The 19,312-nt window shown below is 42.0% G+C and overlaps 1 protein-coding gene across 2 annotated transcripts in view; it reads right to left on the bottom strand.

The window, feature by feature from the left end:
* Nucleotides 1–1,501: 1,501 nt before the first annotated feature.
* The window catches only part of LOC118084346 (retinol dehydrogenase 12), a 21,386-nt gene continuing 3,575 nt past the window's right edge, over nucleotides 1,502–19,312 (bottom strand). Inside the window, exons 2-8 of one of the 2 annotated variants that reach the window (XM_035113780.2) lie at nucleotides 14,749–14,803; nucleotides 11,719–11,837; nucleotides 10,177–10,332; nucleotides 6,154–6,258; nucleotides 5,431–5,640; nucleotides 2,953–3,142; nucleotides 1,502–1,755 (exon numbers count right to left, since the gene is read on the bottom strand). In XM_035113780.2, coding sequence (XP_034969671.1) covers nucleotides 1,653–1,755; nucleotides 2,953–3,142; nucleotides 5,431–5,640; nucleotides 6,154–6,258; nucleotides 10,177–10,332; nucleotides 11,719–11,837; nucleotides 14,749–14,762 — 897 coding nt within the window. In that variant the 5' untranslated portion in view covers nucleotides 14,763–14,803 and the 3' untranslated portion in view covers nucleotides 1,502–1,652. The remainder of the gene's footprint in view (nucleotides 1,756–2,952; nucleotides 3,143–5,430; nucleotides 5,641–6,153; nucleotides 6,259–10,176; nucleotides 10,333–11,718; nucleotides 11,838–14,748; nucleotides 14,804–19,312) is intronic. The other variant, XM_035113790.2, reaches the window with a different exon arrangement.

Here is a 19,312-nt window from a genome sequence, read left to right as displayed (position 1 = left end):
TTGGTGCGCCCTAGAGATAGAAAAGGAGTAGAGCGACACGCAATCTAAGCTTCCGGTAAGCGCCCAAGCATGCCGTTGGCTATTTTTCATCCGTCGTGTCGCTGAAGCTACGTTTGAAAGGATTATAGATAATTTATGTGTTTCCTCATACATTTCCCGCATCTTATTTATTGTAATCGCATCCACATCATGTTAGGGTTGCCATGTTTTGAAGAGCAAAAAAAGAGGACGCTATGGAGACTCTCACTTTAAATACCACTACTAGAATTGTGGAATCATAGAATCATAGAGTTGGAAGAGACCACAAGGGCCATCCAGTCCAACCCCCTGCCAAGCAGGAAACACCATCAAAGCATTCTTGACATATGTCTGTCAAGCCTCTGCTTAAAGACCTCCAAAACTCCACCACACTCCTTGGCAGCAAATTCCACTGCCGAACAGCTCTTACTGTCAGGAAGTTCTTCCTAATGTTTAGGTGGAATCTTCTTTCTTGTAGTTTGAATCCATTGCTCCGTGTCCGCTTCTCTGGAGCAGCAGAAAACAACCTTCCACCCTCCTCTATATGACATCCTTTTATATATTTGAACATGGCTATCATATCACCCCTTAACCTTCTCTTCTCCAGGCTAAACATACCCAGCTCCCTAAGCCGTTCCTCATAAGGCATTGTTTCCAGGCCTTTGACCATTTTGGTTGCCCTCCTCTGGACACGTTCCAACTTGTCAGTATCCTTCTTGAACTGTGGTGCCCAGAACTGGGCACTATATGTATGCTATAGAAGCTGTGATATATTGCGGGGGTGGGGGGCAGGAGAAGAGAGGAGGAAAGGAAAGTATTTAACCACCAGTTATATCTGTATTTCATTCAGAAAGTATAGCCAGAGACATTTTGGCAAATTTAAAAAATCCACCGGGACAGAAAATTTACTCCGAAAAAAGAGAATGTGTCTAAAAAAAGAGAATACATGACAACCCTATACATGGCTTTCCTCAAAGAATCCTGGGAACTTTAATTTTAAGGATGTTGGGAATTGTAGTTTGGGGGGAGTGTAAACTACAGTTCTCAGGATACTTTGGGGGGTGGGAGCCATGACTGTCAAAATGGTACAAATGTACTTTAAATGTTTGGTGTGGATGTGACTGAAGAATTCCATTTTCAGAGAAAGCATGTAGTGTTTTGTGGTGTTTTTTAAAGAGAGTTTTCAATGTGAAGTGAAGGAAGAAGATTCTGACTCAGCACATTTAAAAAAATACTTTTGCCCTCCTCTGCGTAGGGACAATTTCTCAAAATCCAACCAGTCTAACAGGTTTACATGTTGAAACAAAATTAAAAAATTCCTTCCAGTAGCACCTTAGAGACAACTAAGTTTGTCATTGGTATGAGCTTTTGTGTGGATGCACACATCTTCAGATACCGTACATTTACATAGCTTTACATGTTTACATGTGAAAGTTATAGACAAACCAATTAGGGCAGATTCACCAAAGAGTAGAACTCAGTATTGATTAGAACATATTTTATTAATATACAGTCTAAATGTATAAAGTGCCTGCTGGACACTGAAATCTACACATGAGAAGATAAGGATAGTTTTTTCTTTCTGGTCGCCTTCACATTCTGTCTATGAATGTCAGCCACAGATCCACCCCAGTTCACTCCCACTGGATGCCCATCAGCTCACAGCTGACCTGCCAGAGCTTTTTTGCAGTCTTTTTGTTACAAGCCTGAGGAGCAACCCAGGCTGGTTTACAGTCACTGTAGAAAGAAAAAAATAAATATTCATTAGGCACTTTGTTAATAATTCTAAAAGCCATTCAAAACCATCAAAGAATCAGAATTTTGAATAAACATTGAGCGTATTTCCCAAATCAATATGATAGCAAATTGGGTTTATGGACAACAGAGGGCTAAGGTTACCCCATGCAGCCCAATCCTATACGCGTTTACTGAGAAGTAAGTCTCAGATAATTTAATAGGGTTGACAAGGAAGACGAGGAATAGCCAAACCTATTAACTGAGTGATCAAAGCAGAGCAAATTCAAACTCCTGAACAAAGGGGATGTTTTTATTGTTTTTGTATGGGGACTGTCCACTGCACTTTGCCTAATTTTTGCAGTCATTGGTGGCTGAGACAGTTGCCACAAAACATGGTGGCCAGCCCACTGACAGCAAAGCTGCTTGTCATTTCTCAAGTTACAAAAAATAATAATGAATTATTGTTGTTGTTTATTAAATTTATATACTGACATTCATCTGAAGAGCTCAGGGCAGTTCACAATATAAAGAAGCTGTCCTGCCCACCACTGAAAATGTAACGGGCAAATTTTTGTATATGCCCCCCCCAATTGACTCTATGTATGAAAAGGGCTTTTGTTCTGTCTGGATGTTCCTGATAATAGCTTTGTTATTTCTGTATAGCTTTTTCAGGTATAGTTTAATAGTTCGAAGGTGGGACGCAGGTGGCGCTGTGGTCTAAACCACTGAGCCTAGGGCTTGCTGATAGGAAGGTCGAATCTCCCGTTGCTCGGTCCCTGCTCCTGCCAACCTAGCAGTTCAAAAGCACATCAAAGTGCAAGTAGATTTTTCCACATGACCTGGAAAAACTGCGGACAAACATCGGCTCCCTCAGCCAGTAAAGCGAGATGAGCGCCTTGTTCGCGACTGGACTTAACTGTCAGGGGTCATTTACCTTTACCTTTAATAATTCGAAGGAGCAATTGATCTGTGTCTGCTGTACCAGAGGCAAAGACTTCTCACAACCTATGTCCACACTGTTATTGTTAAGTTAGAGCTGTTATATATGATCTCTTTTTTTAATGTGCAATGTTCCATTTTAATATTGCCTTCTGGGTCTGATGCAGGCACCTCTGAGGATTACCACAGAAAACTTTATCCAGATGTACTGAATCCAGATGTCTGTATTCCAACTGCAAATCACAATCCCAGACCCACCTGAAATATACCCCACTCACTGACTCCAGTTCCTCTGCCACTGCACAGTACACACTGGTCTGGGCTCCTTCTTGTGGTGTCTTAAACATGAATCCAAACATCACTTTAAAAAATCCTGATGTATATGAGTAACGCCCCAATTCAGTACTAACAACACCAGGATGTAAGGCATTGACAGTAACTCCAGTGCCTGGAAAAACATAAAGCAGAAACATAAACCGAAATATATTAATCCAAAGGTTCAAAAGGAAATGAGTACTGTAATATTGTTCCCATGTACCCTGTGAGGCAGCTAGTATTTGACCACCCTTTTCACTATAATACACACCATAGAATTGCAATGCACACAACCTTGTGCAGCACTCAATTAGTATTGAGGGTTTAACAAAGCCATTAAAAAAACGTGCCCACACACACACAATTTAAGAACAAAACATAAAACAGCAAAATATTAACATCAATTAAATTGAAATCTGTTATAGCATACTAAACAAATGGTTTACATTTGGGGGGGGGGAATGAACAGGATGTTAATCTGTCTTGATGGTTGGGAATCTCCCTCTCTCCCTGCAGTCTTGAAGTGTAATGCCCAGCACAGTTTGGGAACTAGCAACACTTATCAGAGCTTGCCATAGGGAGCAAATAAGCACTTTGGAACTAGTTTGAGTTTGAACTGAGAGGAGGGACAGCTGTGAGATGGCTTGGCTGAAACATCCTTGGGGACAAAGAAACACTTGAGACTGTGGAAAGTGGATTCATAAATCACTGAAAACCCTTAATTTAGATCAGTGTTTTTCAACCACTGTTCCACGGCACACTAGTGTGCCGCGAGATGCTGCCTGGTGTGCCGTGGGAGAATTACTTTATATATAGTCAATATAGGCACAGAGTTAATTTTTTTAACATTTTCTAATGGTGGTGATTTTTTTCATGAAACAAGTGTGCCTTTGCCCCAAAAAGGTTGAAAAACACTGATTTAGATAACATTAGAAGCCACTTGCAATGGCATGGGTAAGATACAATAGTAGGACAATTTAGACATCCAACGCCTACAAAATGCACGTCAGGTTAGCCCAATGGCCCCTTTCAATGTGCAATATTTAAAATTCCTCATTGGGGGCAGTGAGAAACATAGAAGTGATGTGGTGATGGCTAACCTTTTCCCAACCCACGGCTCCAAATCATACTTTTAATAGCTTTCCCCCCAAGGAATTTTAAACGCAGAGTCATTTCATTCTGATGCTTTCATTAAATTTCATCCTAGCTATGGTTACGAGATTGGGGGAGGCTGGGAGCCAGTGAGGCGGGCTCTTTGAATTCAAAGACCAGACAGCCACTGTAGTGCTCTGCTTCACTTCAAAGGAATGAGGTAGGCTGAAATTAGCTGCATCTAGATGCCAAAGAAGCAAAAGGACAACAAAGGAGCTGAGAGCTGGAAAGTTGCTTGCGAGTGAGATGGAAGTGGGGAGATGCTGCAACGCTGGAAGAGAGACATGTTTAGCTCTGTGCTGGACTTTGGGGCTCCTGGCAAGTAAGTGAGGAAGCAAGATCTATGGTATGCTAATGCTATGAGCCCCTCCATCATATGATGAGATTGTATGTATGTATAAATAAAACCATATATTTTAAAGACACCACAATCTCCACTGACCTCATTCCAAGAAAGCTGAACATTGGGTAAGTGCTGGTACCTCTCTCTCGCCACTTGGAGATTGGGGTGTCTCTCATGCATGCAATCTTTCAGTAATCTGTGACTTCCCCCTTCCTCTCACATCCAGGCTTTGGCTATGGGCAACCCTATTATATATGTACACTAGTGTTATTCAGCCCGTTCAGTAAACGGGCGCTAGAACATGTGAGAGGAGCGGTGGGGCCGCGGCCTTCCCTCCCTCTCTGCGCTCGGCTGCTGCGTCTGGGAGGAGAAGGGGAGGCAGCCTTCTGAAGCCCGCTTCCTCCCGAGTAGACCTGCCTTCCCTCCCTCTCTGCACTCGGCTGCTGCGTCTGGGAGGAGAAGGGGAGGCAGCCTTCTGAAGCCCGCTTCCTCCTGAGTAGACCTGCCTTCCCTCCCTTTCTGCGCTCGGCTGCTGCGTCTGGGAGGAGAAGGGGAGGCAGCCTTCTGAAGCCCGCTTCCTCCTGAGTAGACCTGTCTTACCTCCCTGTGTGTGTGTGTGCGTGCGAGAGAGAGAAAGAAAAAGAAAGAGAGAGAGAAGTGCATGGGTCTATCTCGCAGCCTCCTCCTCGCACTGCTGCTTAGAAGCGAGTGGTTGGCGGCCGCAGGTAGGTAAACGGTAGGCAGAGGGGTTGGGGGGAGAGCGCGCGCGCGTGCGTTCCAAGTCTCTGGTCCAATCCCTGTGTTCCTGGGGCACATGCGCAGTAACCCAGGGACACACGGGAAAACTGGGACGCAGAGACACTTGCATATTATTATATAGGATACGAGTGGTTGTGCAGCATTAGCATTTCATTCTTAAAGCTCACCTTGCAATTTACGAGCCAGCTCCCTGGTAAACAGAACATTAGCCAGTTTGCTTTGACAGTATGCCAGGAACCCATTGTAGTACTTCTCTCCTTGCAGGTTCTCAAAGTTTATCCACCAAAAAGCATGGAGGAGCGAAGCCACATTCACTATCCGAGCTGGGGCTGACTCTTTCAAACGGTCCAGCAGCAGGAATGTTAAGAGAAAATGCCCTAAAGGGAGAGGAGATTTACGATTATTTACTAGAGCTTATGGACACACATATGTATAACGTAAAACTAACCTTTAGAATGAAAATAGTACAATAATGTAAACACATTATGAATTTTTTAAAAATCAAACAAAATGAGATTAATTTTACTATAAATCAACTAGAAATAGATAACCAAAGAACTGGCTGGTTAGTTCAAATGAATATATGAAATACAACCCAGATGGGCACTATAAATAATGTCCAGGGTGTTGGACAGGGAACTGTGACTTGGGGCCTGTCCATACTGGAGTTTACAGTGTGTCTATAACTTTTTGCGTTCAACTTTAATTTGTGCTGTCCTCACGCCGTTACCCTCAACAACACCTATCTCTATGCTTTTTCTCTATAAAATCGGGTTTACAAAAACAGGAATAATCTGTGAAATTTGGGGGAAAGAGCAGGGAAGAAAAGCAAAGGCAAAGAGAAGTCAGGTAATATATCCATTTATCACATCCATGTCTCATGATCTTACCAAGGTGATTGACTCCAATATGCATCTCAAAACCATCAGCAGTCTTGGAATAGGGGACCATCATCACCCCTGCATTGTTAATGAGGATATGGAGCTTCTTCTCCTCTACAGAAAATAATAGCCAAGATTTGGGTATTAAGCAGAAAATAGCAAAGATAAGAAGATTGTGTGTTTGTTATTTTCAGACCAGCTGTATTCTCTCATAGCCTACAACAGTGGTTCCCAACAGGTGGTCCGGGGACCCCCAGGGGTCCGCGAGCTATGCCAGAGGGGTCCTCAAGATGCTATTAGAATAAAAAATATATTAAATATATTTCGTATGATAACAGATTTTTTGTTTTGGCCGCTTCCTGCATGAGCAGAGTCTAGCGCAAAACTAGAATTAGATAGAGGCAGTAGTTCTGCTGTATGCCGTTAGGTGGTTCTTTACAAACACTACTGTTTTGCAAAGAGGCAGCGCGCGCATTCTACTAACGCTCACTTCCCCAAGATGCTTTGCGCGCGTCGGCTTCATTTGTGCGCTACTGCGCAGGTACCCTGTCTTCTCCATTCCCCTCCCTCCTCCCTGGCGCGCGCTGCCTCTTTGCAAAACAGTAGTGTTTGTAAACAAAGCGTTCTTTTTCGCGGAAGCTACAGTTCGCGTAGTTAAAAATGGACCATTGGTTAAAATGTGGTTCATCTCATTAAGAACTGAAAATTAAAACAAACTGTATACTGATGGAGTACTCTGTTGTAACTGTAAAAAACGTATAAATATAAAATATAAAAAGACTCTTAATTTGGCTCTCACTTTTTAATTTTAGGATTAGGAATTAATGGGGGTCCTTGTCACAATAGCGGCTCGATGAGGGGTCCTCGAGAAAATTTTGTTGGGAACCCCTGGCCTACAAAACCAAGAGATGTTTTAAGGAGCAAGGCTCTTATTAAACTGTCATCATAACTAGCATTTGGTTACATGGCCATCTATCTGTCATGGATGCTTTATTTGACATTCCTGCTTTCCAGGGGGTTGGACTAGATGACCTCCAGGATCCCTTTGAGCTCTACAATTCTATGATTTAAGGTTATTGTGAATATATATGTTGGGAACAAGGAAGTACAGTATAGTAAATTGATTAAAATAATTACGGTAGCAAATACTAAGTGAGGAAATATTGACTGTGTTACTCAGTCTACAGTTTAACCAACGGGACTGACAGGTGGAGGAAATTTAAACTTCTATCAGACAGAGGGCTGTTGGTTCTTGCCAAGATCTCCTACTAGTTTAGGTAAATAGTGAGATACCACCATCTGTTGGACCACGTGACAGGATAAATAAATAAATGGAAGCACTAGTGGGAAAGAAATGGATTAATATGAACTGCCTATTACCTCATAGTAATTTCCAGTGAATATTATATGTATCCTTATTGCTCAAGTATGCAATTATCTGAGTGTATACATATCCATTTTGAATGGGTTTTGGCAATTGTAATAGTCCACTTTCCTGGACTATTATTTATTTGAAAATTATCTCTAAACCTTTATTGTTAGCTAAATATAATATACCCTGTGTCCATTCTGAGTGACACATGTTTTGGATAGAGCACTACTATCATTAGCAGGGTTTATTATATCTAAGGAGCTGAATAGTCATTCCTAGACACACATATATTATTACCCTTTCAGGCAAAATGTAGCATACATGCTTAAACATGTTTACTCAAAAGCACGCCATCCTTTTAATCAGCCCAAGAGTGCAATGAGACAGTTTATAAGAACAGCTATTATGGGTCATACCTAAGGCCCACCATGTTTCTGACAGTTAACATTGCCAGGTGTTTTATATAAGACATCTCAAAATTCAAATGGAAGCTGTGGAATGATCCATCTTCTGTTTCAAAATGCCGGAAAGGTTCAAGGGAAAGCTTCCAAGCAAAAGCTTAGCTCCTCTTAAATGCAAGAACAGTGTCTTGGAAGGTTTAAAGCAGAGATCGCCAACCAGGCACAAGGCCTCCTTTGGTGCCCGCAGGCAGCTTCTATTAAAAAAATTAAGTCTCAGACTCTAGCCCTCTTAGAAAGAAAGTTATGAAGCAAAATGTGCAGACTTCCTTCTAAGTGATTTCTGTGAAATCAAATCAGCTTAACTGCTCCCACCTGTCAGTGTTTTTAGGCCAATTAGTTAAGTCAATGTGGTGCCTGTAAAGTAAGTTGTTTGGACATCAGGCAATAGAAATCGCCAAGGTCATTAAAAGTTTCTGTTTACCCCTCCCCTTTACTGTACTTTTCCTGCTTCTGTCTGTGGGGTTGATTAGAAAAGTGGCGTGGCATACCCGCCAATCCTTTAGGGTTAGCTAGAGTAATACTGGCAAGCCAATACAGTGACAGGTCAGGGGGTGAAGATATGGGTCAGCTGTGCTAGGAGAGGCTGGATGCATCTGGAGAGGTTGGGACTGAACTGGTTAGAACAGGCTGACAGGGGAAGACCAGGATGGGTCACACTTGGGTTAGGGAGAAACAATGCAAGCAGGGAGAGCCAGGGGAAAAATACTGAGAGTCACAAGATTGAGAGGAGGGGGATATTTGATGAGTGAGACATGTGACAGGTACAAGATGTGAAGGATGTGCAGTCCACCACTTCCTCTATGGCGGAAAGTTTGGGGTGTTGGCAGGAAGTGACCTGTACCTGTAAATGTTTATGCATGAGGTTTGTTCTGTGATTGGCTGGAAGTTACATCGTGAGTTAATGTTTACCTGTCAAAGCTGCTGCTAATAAATACAGACCCCCGAGCTCTGCCTGGGGTTGGTCTTTGTGGAACTCAGCCTTGTCTTAATCTCGTTATTGGATCTAACCATTACTACATCTGTCTTATTTGCTAGTAGTTCTGGAATCTCCATAGGTTGCACTTCTTTTTTCCTAGCAACCAGGCTGCGTCTTTTCTGTAGTGGGCTCATCCAAGATTAAAGGTAAAGGTAAAGGGGCCCCTGACCATTAGGTCCAGTCATGGACGACTCTGGGGTTGCGCCACTCATCTCGCTCTATAGGCTGAGGGAGCCAGCATTTGTCCGTAGACAGCTTCCGGGTCATGTGGCCAGCATGACTAAGCCACTTCTGGTGAACCAGAGCAGCACACGGAAATGCCGTTTACCTTCCCATTGTAGCGGTACCCATTTATCTACTTGCACTTTGACGTGCTTTCGAACTGCTAGGTGGGCAGGAGCTGGGACTGAGCAACAGGAGCTCACCCCGTTGCGGGGATTTGAACCACCGACCTTCTGATCGGCAGGCCCTAGGCTCAGACCACAGCGCCATCCGCGTCCCCTCAGCGCCACCCGTGTCCCAAGATTAGGTACTTGCTAAAAGTTATTTTCTGTAAAAACTACACAATAAATGCAGGTTGGTGTTAAATAATTCCCTCCCCAAATGGCAAATACAAAATGTGAAATTTGCAAAAAGGCTCAGGCATGTCTCCTGCTGTGCAGAAACTAATGTCCAAGCACTTATTAAGAATTCACTGCATTGTTAATTTCCAGTATAATGGGATATATGTCTGCTTCAGATGTCTCTGTGTTCAATGGGGGTTATTCCCAGGTAAATGGCTACAGGATGTCAGCCTTCGTTTTGTTTAGAAATGGAGAAAACAGGAATCTTTTGGCTTTAACAGCTGTATCACTACAATCAGGACCAGCAGGACATAGATGACTTCCTGTGCTAAGCATGAGGATGTCCAAGGTTGGGGTAAGGGTGGAAAATCAGCAATGACTGTTCTCTCTTTTCTTTTGTGTTAAGCCATAGCCCCCCATTACAGCAATTTTGTGACTAGAGCAGTCAGCACTCTCTCATAATTCAAAATGTGCCCCCTGATCTAAAATGGTTTTTGATCCCTGGTTTAAAGAACACATAGGGAAGCCAGACAAATACCTCTCTATTTTAAACAAAACCTATGAAACTCTTCACTCCACATAGATATCTCTAGGACCAGGACCACCTAGTAATTAAACTATGTAGTGACTACATAGGTGCTAACTTTTAGTCAGTCATACCTTTTAGGAAATCTTCTGCAAATGCCCGTATAGATTTGCTATCACACAGGTCCAGTTTTTTCACAATAACTTGCTGATTCCCTGTTTTGGTTATAATTTCATGGGCTGCTGCTTCCCCTTTTGCTACATCTCTGCAGGCAAGGATGACACGACCACCTTCAAAAGGGAAATTCATAGAAAAGAGGAATAAGGCAAACAAGCTGTTTCTAAACTTGGTCCTGTCTTTCTAGTCTAATTTCTTTTAGTGGAACAAAATATAAAATAAAATGAATATGTAAATTTAAATTGCCGGCAGATGTTATAAGCAGCAATAAATTGTGAATCATTGTGGGAGGGGAGTAATACTCAGCTTTTCTAAGCTCAGCTCAAGCATTTGAAGTAGTCGCCCTGGTCTAATTAACCATTTCTATGTTCAAGAAAAATACTCTTCAATGTATTTCTAAAAAAGGAAATTACATTTTGGTTAAAGTTATTTTAGGGGACAGAATTAAATAATACATACATTCATAGTAATAAATACACCTCTCTTACCCCAAATGCAATGGCTGTGTTCAGATATAACGCTAAACCATGGTTAATTAAATATATAGAGACTGCAGTTCCAATGGGACACAGTCAAATGTTCATTCCACCAATGAGGGCACATTCAGAAGGGCTGGACTACAGCTCTCATCATTGCTGACCACTGGCCATGTTGATGAGTAGTGGAAGTCCAGCAACATCTGGAAGGCCACTGGCTTCTCATCCCTGTGGTAAAGAATTACATGTGGATTACATTGTTTGCCTTTTTAAAACAACAACTGTGTACTCCTAGACATGTCTTCTCAGCAGTAATGACCATTTGCTTCAATTGGACTTACTTCCAGGTAAGTTATAAGGCTGCAGCCCAAGGAAAGTGGCATGACAGAGGTTTCTAAAATTATTTATGGTATAGAAAAAGTGAATACAGAGAAGAGTGGCTAAGAACTACAGTAGATTGTATGCCAAGTATGCTTTTAGAGCCAAAGAGAAAATAAAGTGCAGCTGCTATTGCAGAGCCCTTGTGGAGTGTTAATAATAATAATAATAATAATAATAATAATAATAATAATAATAAATGCCTCCTCTCCTTCAGGGGGCTTATGTAATTCAGTGAATTTCCTTTAAAAAATGAAAATCAATCCTAGGAACCAGAAACCCTCTGTTTAAGTAAAGAGTTAAGGCACTTATAAATTTGCTTGTTCACTTAAAAATGGTTAAGGCAGCCTTTATTCATTGAAATCCTGATGGTGGCATACTCTGCAACATCCCTCTGATGAAAATCGGGGTGCTTTCGTGGGAGCCAGCGTCTTTTGGTCCAGCGCTCTGGTGTGGGAGAGCCGATTTGCAGGAGAGCATGAAACAAAAAAAAAAGGAGTGTGTCTTTTGGTCTGGCGCAAACCAGCTGGCTCACAACAGAGTACCGGACCCAAAAACAGGATCGCTTCTGTAATTCAGATGTCCCGCTCAATTCGGTATGGTTGAATGGCATGTGGTGGATGATGAATGGGACAGACAACTTGCCTCTTCGTGCGAGTTCCTCGGCAGTTTCCTTCCCTATACCAGTGTTCGCCCCTGTGACCACGGCCACCTTTCCATCCAGCCGAGCTGTTGATGTGCATACTCCTCCTGCAAACCACTTCCTAAAACAAGATAGTACAACCGTAAATGTTACTTTGGTATGTATAGAGGTTTTCTCTTGGTCTGCTCCTCTGGGTAGCTCAGATGCTAGAGCATGGATTTGAACCCCACATTGGGCAAAAGATTTCTGCATTGCAGGGGCCCTCCCGACTCTACAATTCTATGATTCTATCCTTTGACCTGCTCCTCTGGCTCATTCATTCCCACAGCACTTTCCAAACCACAAAAAGTCTCTTTAAAAGGGGGAGTGCCATAATTGGGGCATGACCATGGAGAAATTTAGGCAATTTCTACCCTGCTCTTTAGCCCTTAAAGTGGTTTTCACAATATAAGAACAATGAGATTAAAAATAAATGCTTCACTTGATTACTGAAAACACAGGGGGAATTAAAAAAAACTCATCCACCTTGAGAGAGGGGAATTGAACCTCTTTTAGGAGGAAATTCTGCAATCTGGGTGCTGCAACCAAGAAGGACTGCTCTTGTGTCTCTGCCAAGCATGTTTCTGAATGTAGTGGAACACAGAGCAGGGCCTCAGATGCATTGCCTGGGCAAGTTCACTCTGAATTGTGTCCAGAAATTAACTGGAAGCCAGCACAAATGAAAAAAGTTATATACCAGGAACCACTGGATTTGTTGTGCTTGGGCAACATAGTTCTTTAATGCACTTTATTAATTTTTTAAATCTAAAGTTCCAGAGTGCACTTGACTCCTTTCCCACAAAATAATCTGGGGGCACCCTCAGACTCTATGCCAAAGAACAGAGACTTTCCTTTCTAAGACATCCAGCAAGCCTTTTTGACTGAAGAGCATGGTAAAAATCCCTTTAAATGAAAGGAAATGTAACACTGATTAAGCAAAAATCTGAAGAAAGAATATTGCTACTGGTTTGGGGGGTGAGTCTGGATGATATCTGTGGGCCCCTTGCAGGCCTGTGATTTTTCGTCTGTGAGGTTATATACTCTGCAAGAGGAAACCTGGTGGACCAGTCAAACTTGGTTCCTTGGTTTATACAAGTTGTTTCGGTCTGTTTTTAATATTGTGCAATAATTGCATTTGGAATGTCGTAAGCCACCCCCACCCCAGGACCTTAGGGTGTAGGGCGGATAATAAGTAGGGATGACAACAATAATCAATCAGTATCAGAATGGCTTTGACACCTTAAAACGTTAGCTAAGAAATAGATGTGTTGCCATAATGACCGCCGTAGATGCTTCAAAGAGCAGGTAGGTATTTCCATATCCTCCTCACCAGGCTGGATGCCATGCTATACTAGGAAGGAAAACAAATAGGCCATTCCATCCTATGCTCAGGTTGTATATATGCATAAAGAAAACAGTATATCCTACAGGTCAATAGCTATTAACCTTCTGTTACGTACCACCCCAATCTCTCCGCACTGAGAGACTCCAGAGGTTCCTGTGCTTCCCAGGGATTTGCTTCCTTGGAGTGAAGGCCAATGAAGACTGTTGGTGCTGTTAGGATATGTGGTTTTATTGACATATATATACAACTAGAGCATAGGATGGAGGCGCTCACAGGATTAGCAACCCCATAGATCTTGCTATGGTTTCTAAGGAAGCCCCAAAGTCTAGCACAGAGCAGGTCATGTCTCTGTTTTCCAGCTTCCAGCTCCCTCACACAACTCTGGCTATTGTTCTTCTACTTACCAGCCAGGCGAGGGGAAAGGCCCACCCACTGGTTTCTGTGGCACAGAGCAACTTCTTTGGCTATGCTAAATCGTACCACCTAACTAGCCAGTGAAAGCTATTCCCTTGAAAAAGCAACTGGAGTGGTTTGGCAACCTTCGCCTTCTGCATTCCCTCACAGATACAGGCAGTAACCAGTGCTAAGTTATTTCACACCCTAGGTTCACTACTTGCACGCCCACAAACAAAACTGCCAATTTCAATTTTCAAAAGCAGGTGTCTTGTGGGAAAAAATAAGATTATCAGAAATTTATAAGATATTACAAAAACACATGTATAATAAAAACTGCCCCTCAAAGGTGAGTACTGTGTCCCTCTGAAGTCGGTGCCCTAGGCAGCTGCTTAATGACCAGCCCTGGATAAAGGATTGCAGGTTGGAAGAAAGGGACTGCCCCTCACCCCAATTCATAACATTTCTTCCTAGAAAGCCAAACCCTGGGTAAGCGCCAGACTCCCTGGAATGTATTTGCTGCTCAAAAATTGTGGTGTGTGCGACAATACAGACAAAAGAGATACGCAGCAGATAATACATAACAGGGAGCCAGGTAAAAATTCAGTAGCACAATTACAGAAATAATAGAAACAATATCCATTAAGTTCAGTAAGGCTTTCTCTCACAATTGCAGCCTAAGGTCACATCTGCACCATACATTTAAAGCGCATGGCTTCACCCAAAGGATCCTAGCAACTTTTGTTAGTTTAGCCTTCAGAATGTCACTAGGGAGGGGCTGATACAAATCTCCCCAAGTCCTAGGGCCCACTTGAGCATATTAATGAGAGAGAGGGGAAAGGGAGAGGGGGGGGGCACACAATGCATGCAATAATTGTAGATATTTATTTTAGTGTGCCAAGGAGATATTAATCATAACCTCAATGAAAATTAAATAATAATAGTATTATTTTTTTACTTATCCCTCACCCACTCGGAGCAGCTTCCAGCCATAATAAAAGTGCAGCAAAAAGTCAAATATTAAATTAGATTAGAAATTATCTACGCATAGTACAGTCCTAACCAAATCTACTCAGAAGTAAGTCCTACACCCAGGTAAGTGGGGTTAGGACTGCAACCTGCTTGGTTTTGCCCACTTCTTGTATTTCAGTATTGCATACAAAAATGCATGTGGCCGATGCAAAAGGTTGCTTGCGGTTCTGAGAACAAGTTAATAAAGCTTACAGGATAGCTAGTGAAATAAAGGAACCCAAACCTGAGAGATGGCATTGTAGAAAGCTTCTCCTCTGCAAATGAAATTTCGCAACTGACTGAGAGAAATAAAACAGTGAGAGGTGTGGGAGGAGTGCCACATGATTAGAAATAACGAATTACAGGAATTGAAAGTTATGACACCACCTGTTGACAAATGCTAATAGCTGGGAGAAACCAAGAGAGTGACAGGCTGCTTACTGATCCTGATTTATCTGTAGGGAAGTTGTAGAATGTTGCATCAAGCAATTTTTATCCCACACTTTCCAGTGCATTTCCCCAACACTATACTTATTGCAAAAAATCCAGTCTTTGGGGGAAAGTGGATTTTTTTACACAAGATATCCAAATCTAATTTTATTGCACAACCTGAAGTTGCCAGTACATAACTGAATCCCAGCCCAAAACAACAACAGCCTTAAATCGTTTCATATATTTGCAGAGGTAAAGACAATGGGGCAGGTAGGTCACTTTAGACCCTAGTATTTTGGGGTGGAGGTGGGGGGGGAGGATATTTATATTTATTTTATTTCACAAAACTTCTAAATAAAGTGTACTACAGTATATGGATTTGATCCATAGCCTCTACTTGTTAATGTACTTCTGTCTCACTATCAGAGTAAAGCAATTGGGTTTAGGAAACAAACAGCAACTAGAGGGTGATTTTTAGCAGGAAATTGGCCTGGTCCTGTTTTCTGAACCAGATGGGCATTGCAAATTGGAGCCCCACGTTTCTGCTTTCCTTTAAAAACAAAAGGGCCCATCTTAAACACACTTTTTAAAGAGTATGAATAGCGTAACTTGAAGGCTTCTCTTCCTCTCTGTGCAGCCTGACAATGCAATCGGCTGCTGGAGGAGAAACAGTGTTTAGTCCACCCCACAGCAGCCTGCTGGGTTTCTGGATTGTACAGGTAATATACAATGTATGTATTTTCACTGAAATGTAACCATTCCACACAGAAATAGTTGTTGACTATATGTCTTGTTTTATCTCATCAGCTTTTTATATATAGGGGCAATGATTGCAAGCCTCCAGTCCTTGGGGACTCTACTATGGGTGTCAATGCAGGTGAAGAGTGAAGCTAGAATGGGGGGCCCAGACATCCAAATAGTTTTTAATGGCCTCTGGTAGGATTAGGTCTTCCTCATGGGCCTTCCCCAGTCTTAGCTGAGCTACCACGTTCTTAATCTCTGTCACCCACATAGGCAGATTTCCTATAATTTGGCTAGATCTTCCATTTCCAGCAGAGCTGTCCGAGTAAAGTTCCTGAAAGTGTGCCTCCCAGGTCCCTGGGGGGATGTGACAGTCCACCATGGTTGGGCCATTGCCTTGTGGGCTAGATGCGATATGCCAGAATGTGGCTGAATCATTGGAGTTAACTGCCTGAATGTCGTGTGCAGGTGTTCTTAAATGGCTTCCTTTTTCTTACGTGCCAGCAGATGTTTATAGTGTCTCTTCTGCTGGAGGAGGTCCATAGCAGCTGTTGGTTTGGCCTTTGGAATACCCACACCAATGTAGTGCTGTTAAGCACCAGGGCTGGCCTGAGACACTTTCGGCACCAGAAGCGAGCCACAAAATGCCCCACACATACCAGGAAAGAATGGGTGAGTGAAGATCTACATCAGCAACAAGGGGAAAAATAAAGATCCTACATTGGAATCCACTGTCCCTGTGGATCCTGCCCCTGAAGCAGTTGCCTCACCTTGCCTCATAGCTGGCAGGCCCTGATTAGCACACAGACTTTATTATGATTATCCTTAGCACGTCAAAATCAGTCATAAGATCGCTCACACCCTTCTAATGTAAACTCTTCTCAAAAAGACTCTTTTTATTGTTGTTTTATTTATTTTTATGGAGAAAATAAAATATGAAACAACAGAAAACACCTCAGTCTTGGATTCACCAAGGTAAGTGTCACACCATTTCCATTATGAGATACCACACTAGCCACAGCTTGCAGACTCTTTTGAGATCACCCACAAAATGATTCCAATCTAATCTCAGGTGTCAGTGTAAATCCCATTGTATTGCTTAAGTAAACTGTACTCCGCCCGCTTAAGCCTTGTTGTGGAATATACTTGACCATCACTCCTCCTCCACTTCTACTTACCCTGCACTTCAATATTACTATTTCCAGAATGGCTAGCAAATCATTTGAAATAGATTAAAATAATAAAATCACCAAGAAGTATAATTGGCAAAGTAGTAAAAGCATACCAGCATATCTGCTGAATAAAGCCAATTCAAAACAGCTTTTAGAAGTCTGGGAAAATTGGAGATTCAGCAAAGCTTTTTTTGAACGGGAAGTTTGACAGCTGTCAAAGAAATTGGTAAAGATTTAAACTTTGTTGCAACAGAAACTATTAGTGGAGTAATGTATGGATTATCTAATTTTTTTCTCAGCCAAGTTGGATACGTTGTGAATCCTAGAAGATTGAGACTCCATTGTTCTTTGTCCTCCTATCTTTGTTCTGCCCTTGAATGAGAAGGAATGTCAACATCCGGAACAGATGTTTTCCAGAGGACAGTACTGAAACTGCTGGGAGAACTTGCAGAGGGGCAACGACAATTCAGTTTACAGCTAAACAACATTTTGGACCAGGAACGGGAAAAAGAACTAAAAGGAAATATTGAGAATGAGAAAGAAAATTAAAAACTTGTTCCTGAGGACAATGGGCAAGAAAATAAACAAGAGGAAGTGAAAGTAGCCCAACAAAAAGAGAAGAATGAGCAAGAGTCAATTTGGAACTTGGATTTGATTGGTTTTGAAATGGGACATTGGGGAAAAAATGGGAAAATGAGAAGGGGCAAAGGAAAGAGTTAAGGGAAAGGATGGGGCAGAAGGAGGGGAGGACAAAAATAAGGGTTGTAAAATGGGAGAGAATGGGGGTGGGATGAAAAAAGGTATTGCAATTGTTTAACAGGACAGGAATATTAGGCTTTGAAATCTTGGTTGTATTATGGAATTGCTGTATTGAATGGGGGGGATTCTAGGTAAGAGGAAGAGGCAGAGTTAAAATATTAATTTAGAAGTAATATGTGAATAGAGTTGTAATATTTTTTATGAAATTTTCTTGGAGGGAAGATTAGGCTGGGGGGGACTTGGACTTTGATAAATTTGTTAAGAGAAAATAGAGGTACTGTATGAGGTTTGGAAAATAGGTTAGATTAGCTATTAGAAAATTGTTTATTTAGATAGATAGTTGGGTAGTTTGCTGTCTCTATCTCTCCTTTTGTTCCAGGGCCTCTTGGTGGCAGGGAGAGGTTCGGGGGGGGGGGGAAGGGGGGAGGCAGTGAAAAACCAAACTATAAAATGGACCATTTTTGACTGCCCGTCACCCATGGGTCCTACTCGTGGCAGGAGGCGGCCTGTGGAGGAGGGGGGTAGAAGAAGATGGATTTTAAGTTAACCAGAATAAGAGGTAAAATTTAAGGATAGTGAATAGCTGCATGAATATATGTTTTAAAGAATAAGGGTTGAAATTGGTAGAGTGAAACTGCTATGAATAAATATGAAAAGAGATGAAAATCAGGAGGGAGGGATACGAGGAAGTCACTAAAATAATGTTAAAGTAAATGAGGGGTTGAGAGTGTATAGATATGTTTTTTTGTTTTTGTTTTTGTATATGTGTGTGTTTTGTAATGTTGGTATTTGGTTGTGTCTTTTTAAAAATCAATAAAAATTATTTTTTTAAAAAAAAAAAGAAGTCTGGGAAAATTAAAAGGGCTTCACCTTGCATCAAAAAAGACATGAGAATAGGTGCCAGGTGAGCCTGACTGGGAAGAGTATACATAGGGTCATTTAGTCTACCGTAATCCTCTGCAATGCAAGAATCTTAACTAAAGCATCCATGACAGATGGCCATCCAATATCTGTGTAAAAGCCTCCAGTGAAAGAGAGCCCACAACCTCCTGAGGGAAACCGTTCTACTGTCAAACAGCTCTTACTGTCAGAAATTTCTTCCCGATGTTTAGTCGGAATCTCCTTTCTTGCAACCTGAATAGCAGGGGGAAATAAGCTTGCTCCATCTTCCACATGCTCCATTCTAGAGGTGAATGGGGCACTGTAACTGAAAAGGCTTCTCGGTGGCCAATGATTTGTCTCACCTCCAGATATGGGGGCACTTCCCATTCCCAGCATAGGGTTTGAGTTGCATACTCCTCCTGCAACCCACTTCCTAGAACACAACAGCACCTTCAGAAAAATCACACATTGCCGGGCAAGCAAGACATATTCCTCTGAAAGAGCCCTTTAAACTCAAGATGAGCCCTGCCCGCACAGGAACTGCTCAGATTGCCACCTGTTCATAAGTTGAACAGAAATGTCATATTTTCATCCACTGACTAAAAGGAGAACACCCATTAGGAAGTCAAAGTAGGGTGTTTGAACCAACTTGAAAGCAATTCTATTGCCCATTTCAAGTATGTCATGTGCTTGAGAAGCCAAGTACGCTTCCAAAAGAAATAACTTGCAAGAGCTGAACTGCTCTGTAGAGATATAAATCAAAATGTCAGTCTTTGTCATAAGGTCTCTGAAAACTGACACAGCAATGAAAGCTAATAAGGA

The sequence above is a fragment of the Zootoca vivipara genome, chromosome 1 (genome assembly GCF_963506605.1).
Source record: "Zootoca vivipara chromosome 1, rZooViv1.1, whole genome shotgun sequence".
In the NCBI taxonomy this organism is placed as follows: domain Eukaryota; kingdom Metazoa; phylum Chordata; class Lepidosauria; order Squamata; family Lacertidae; genus Zootoca; species Zootoca vivipara.
The sequence above is the reverse complement of the archived record's forward strand: the minus strand, read 5'-3'. Positions and strand labels throughout refer to the sequence as shown.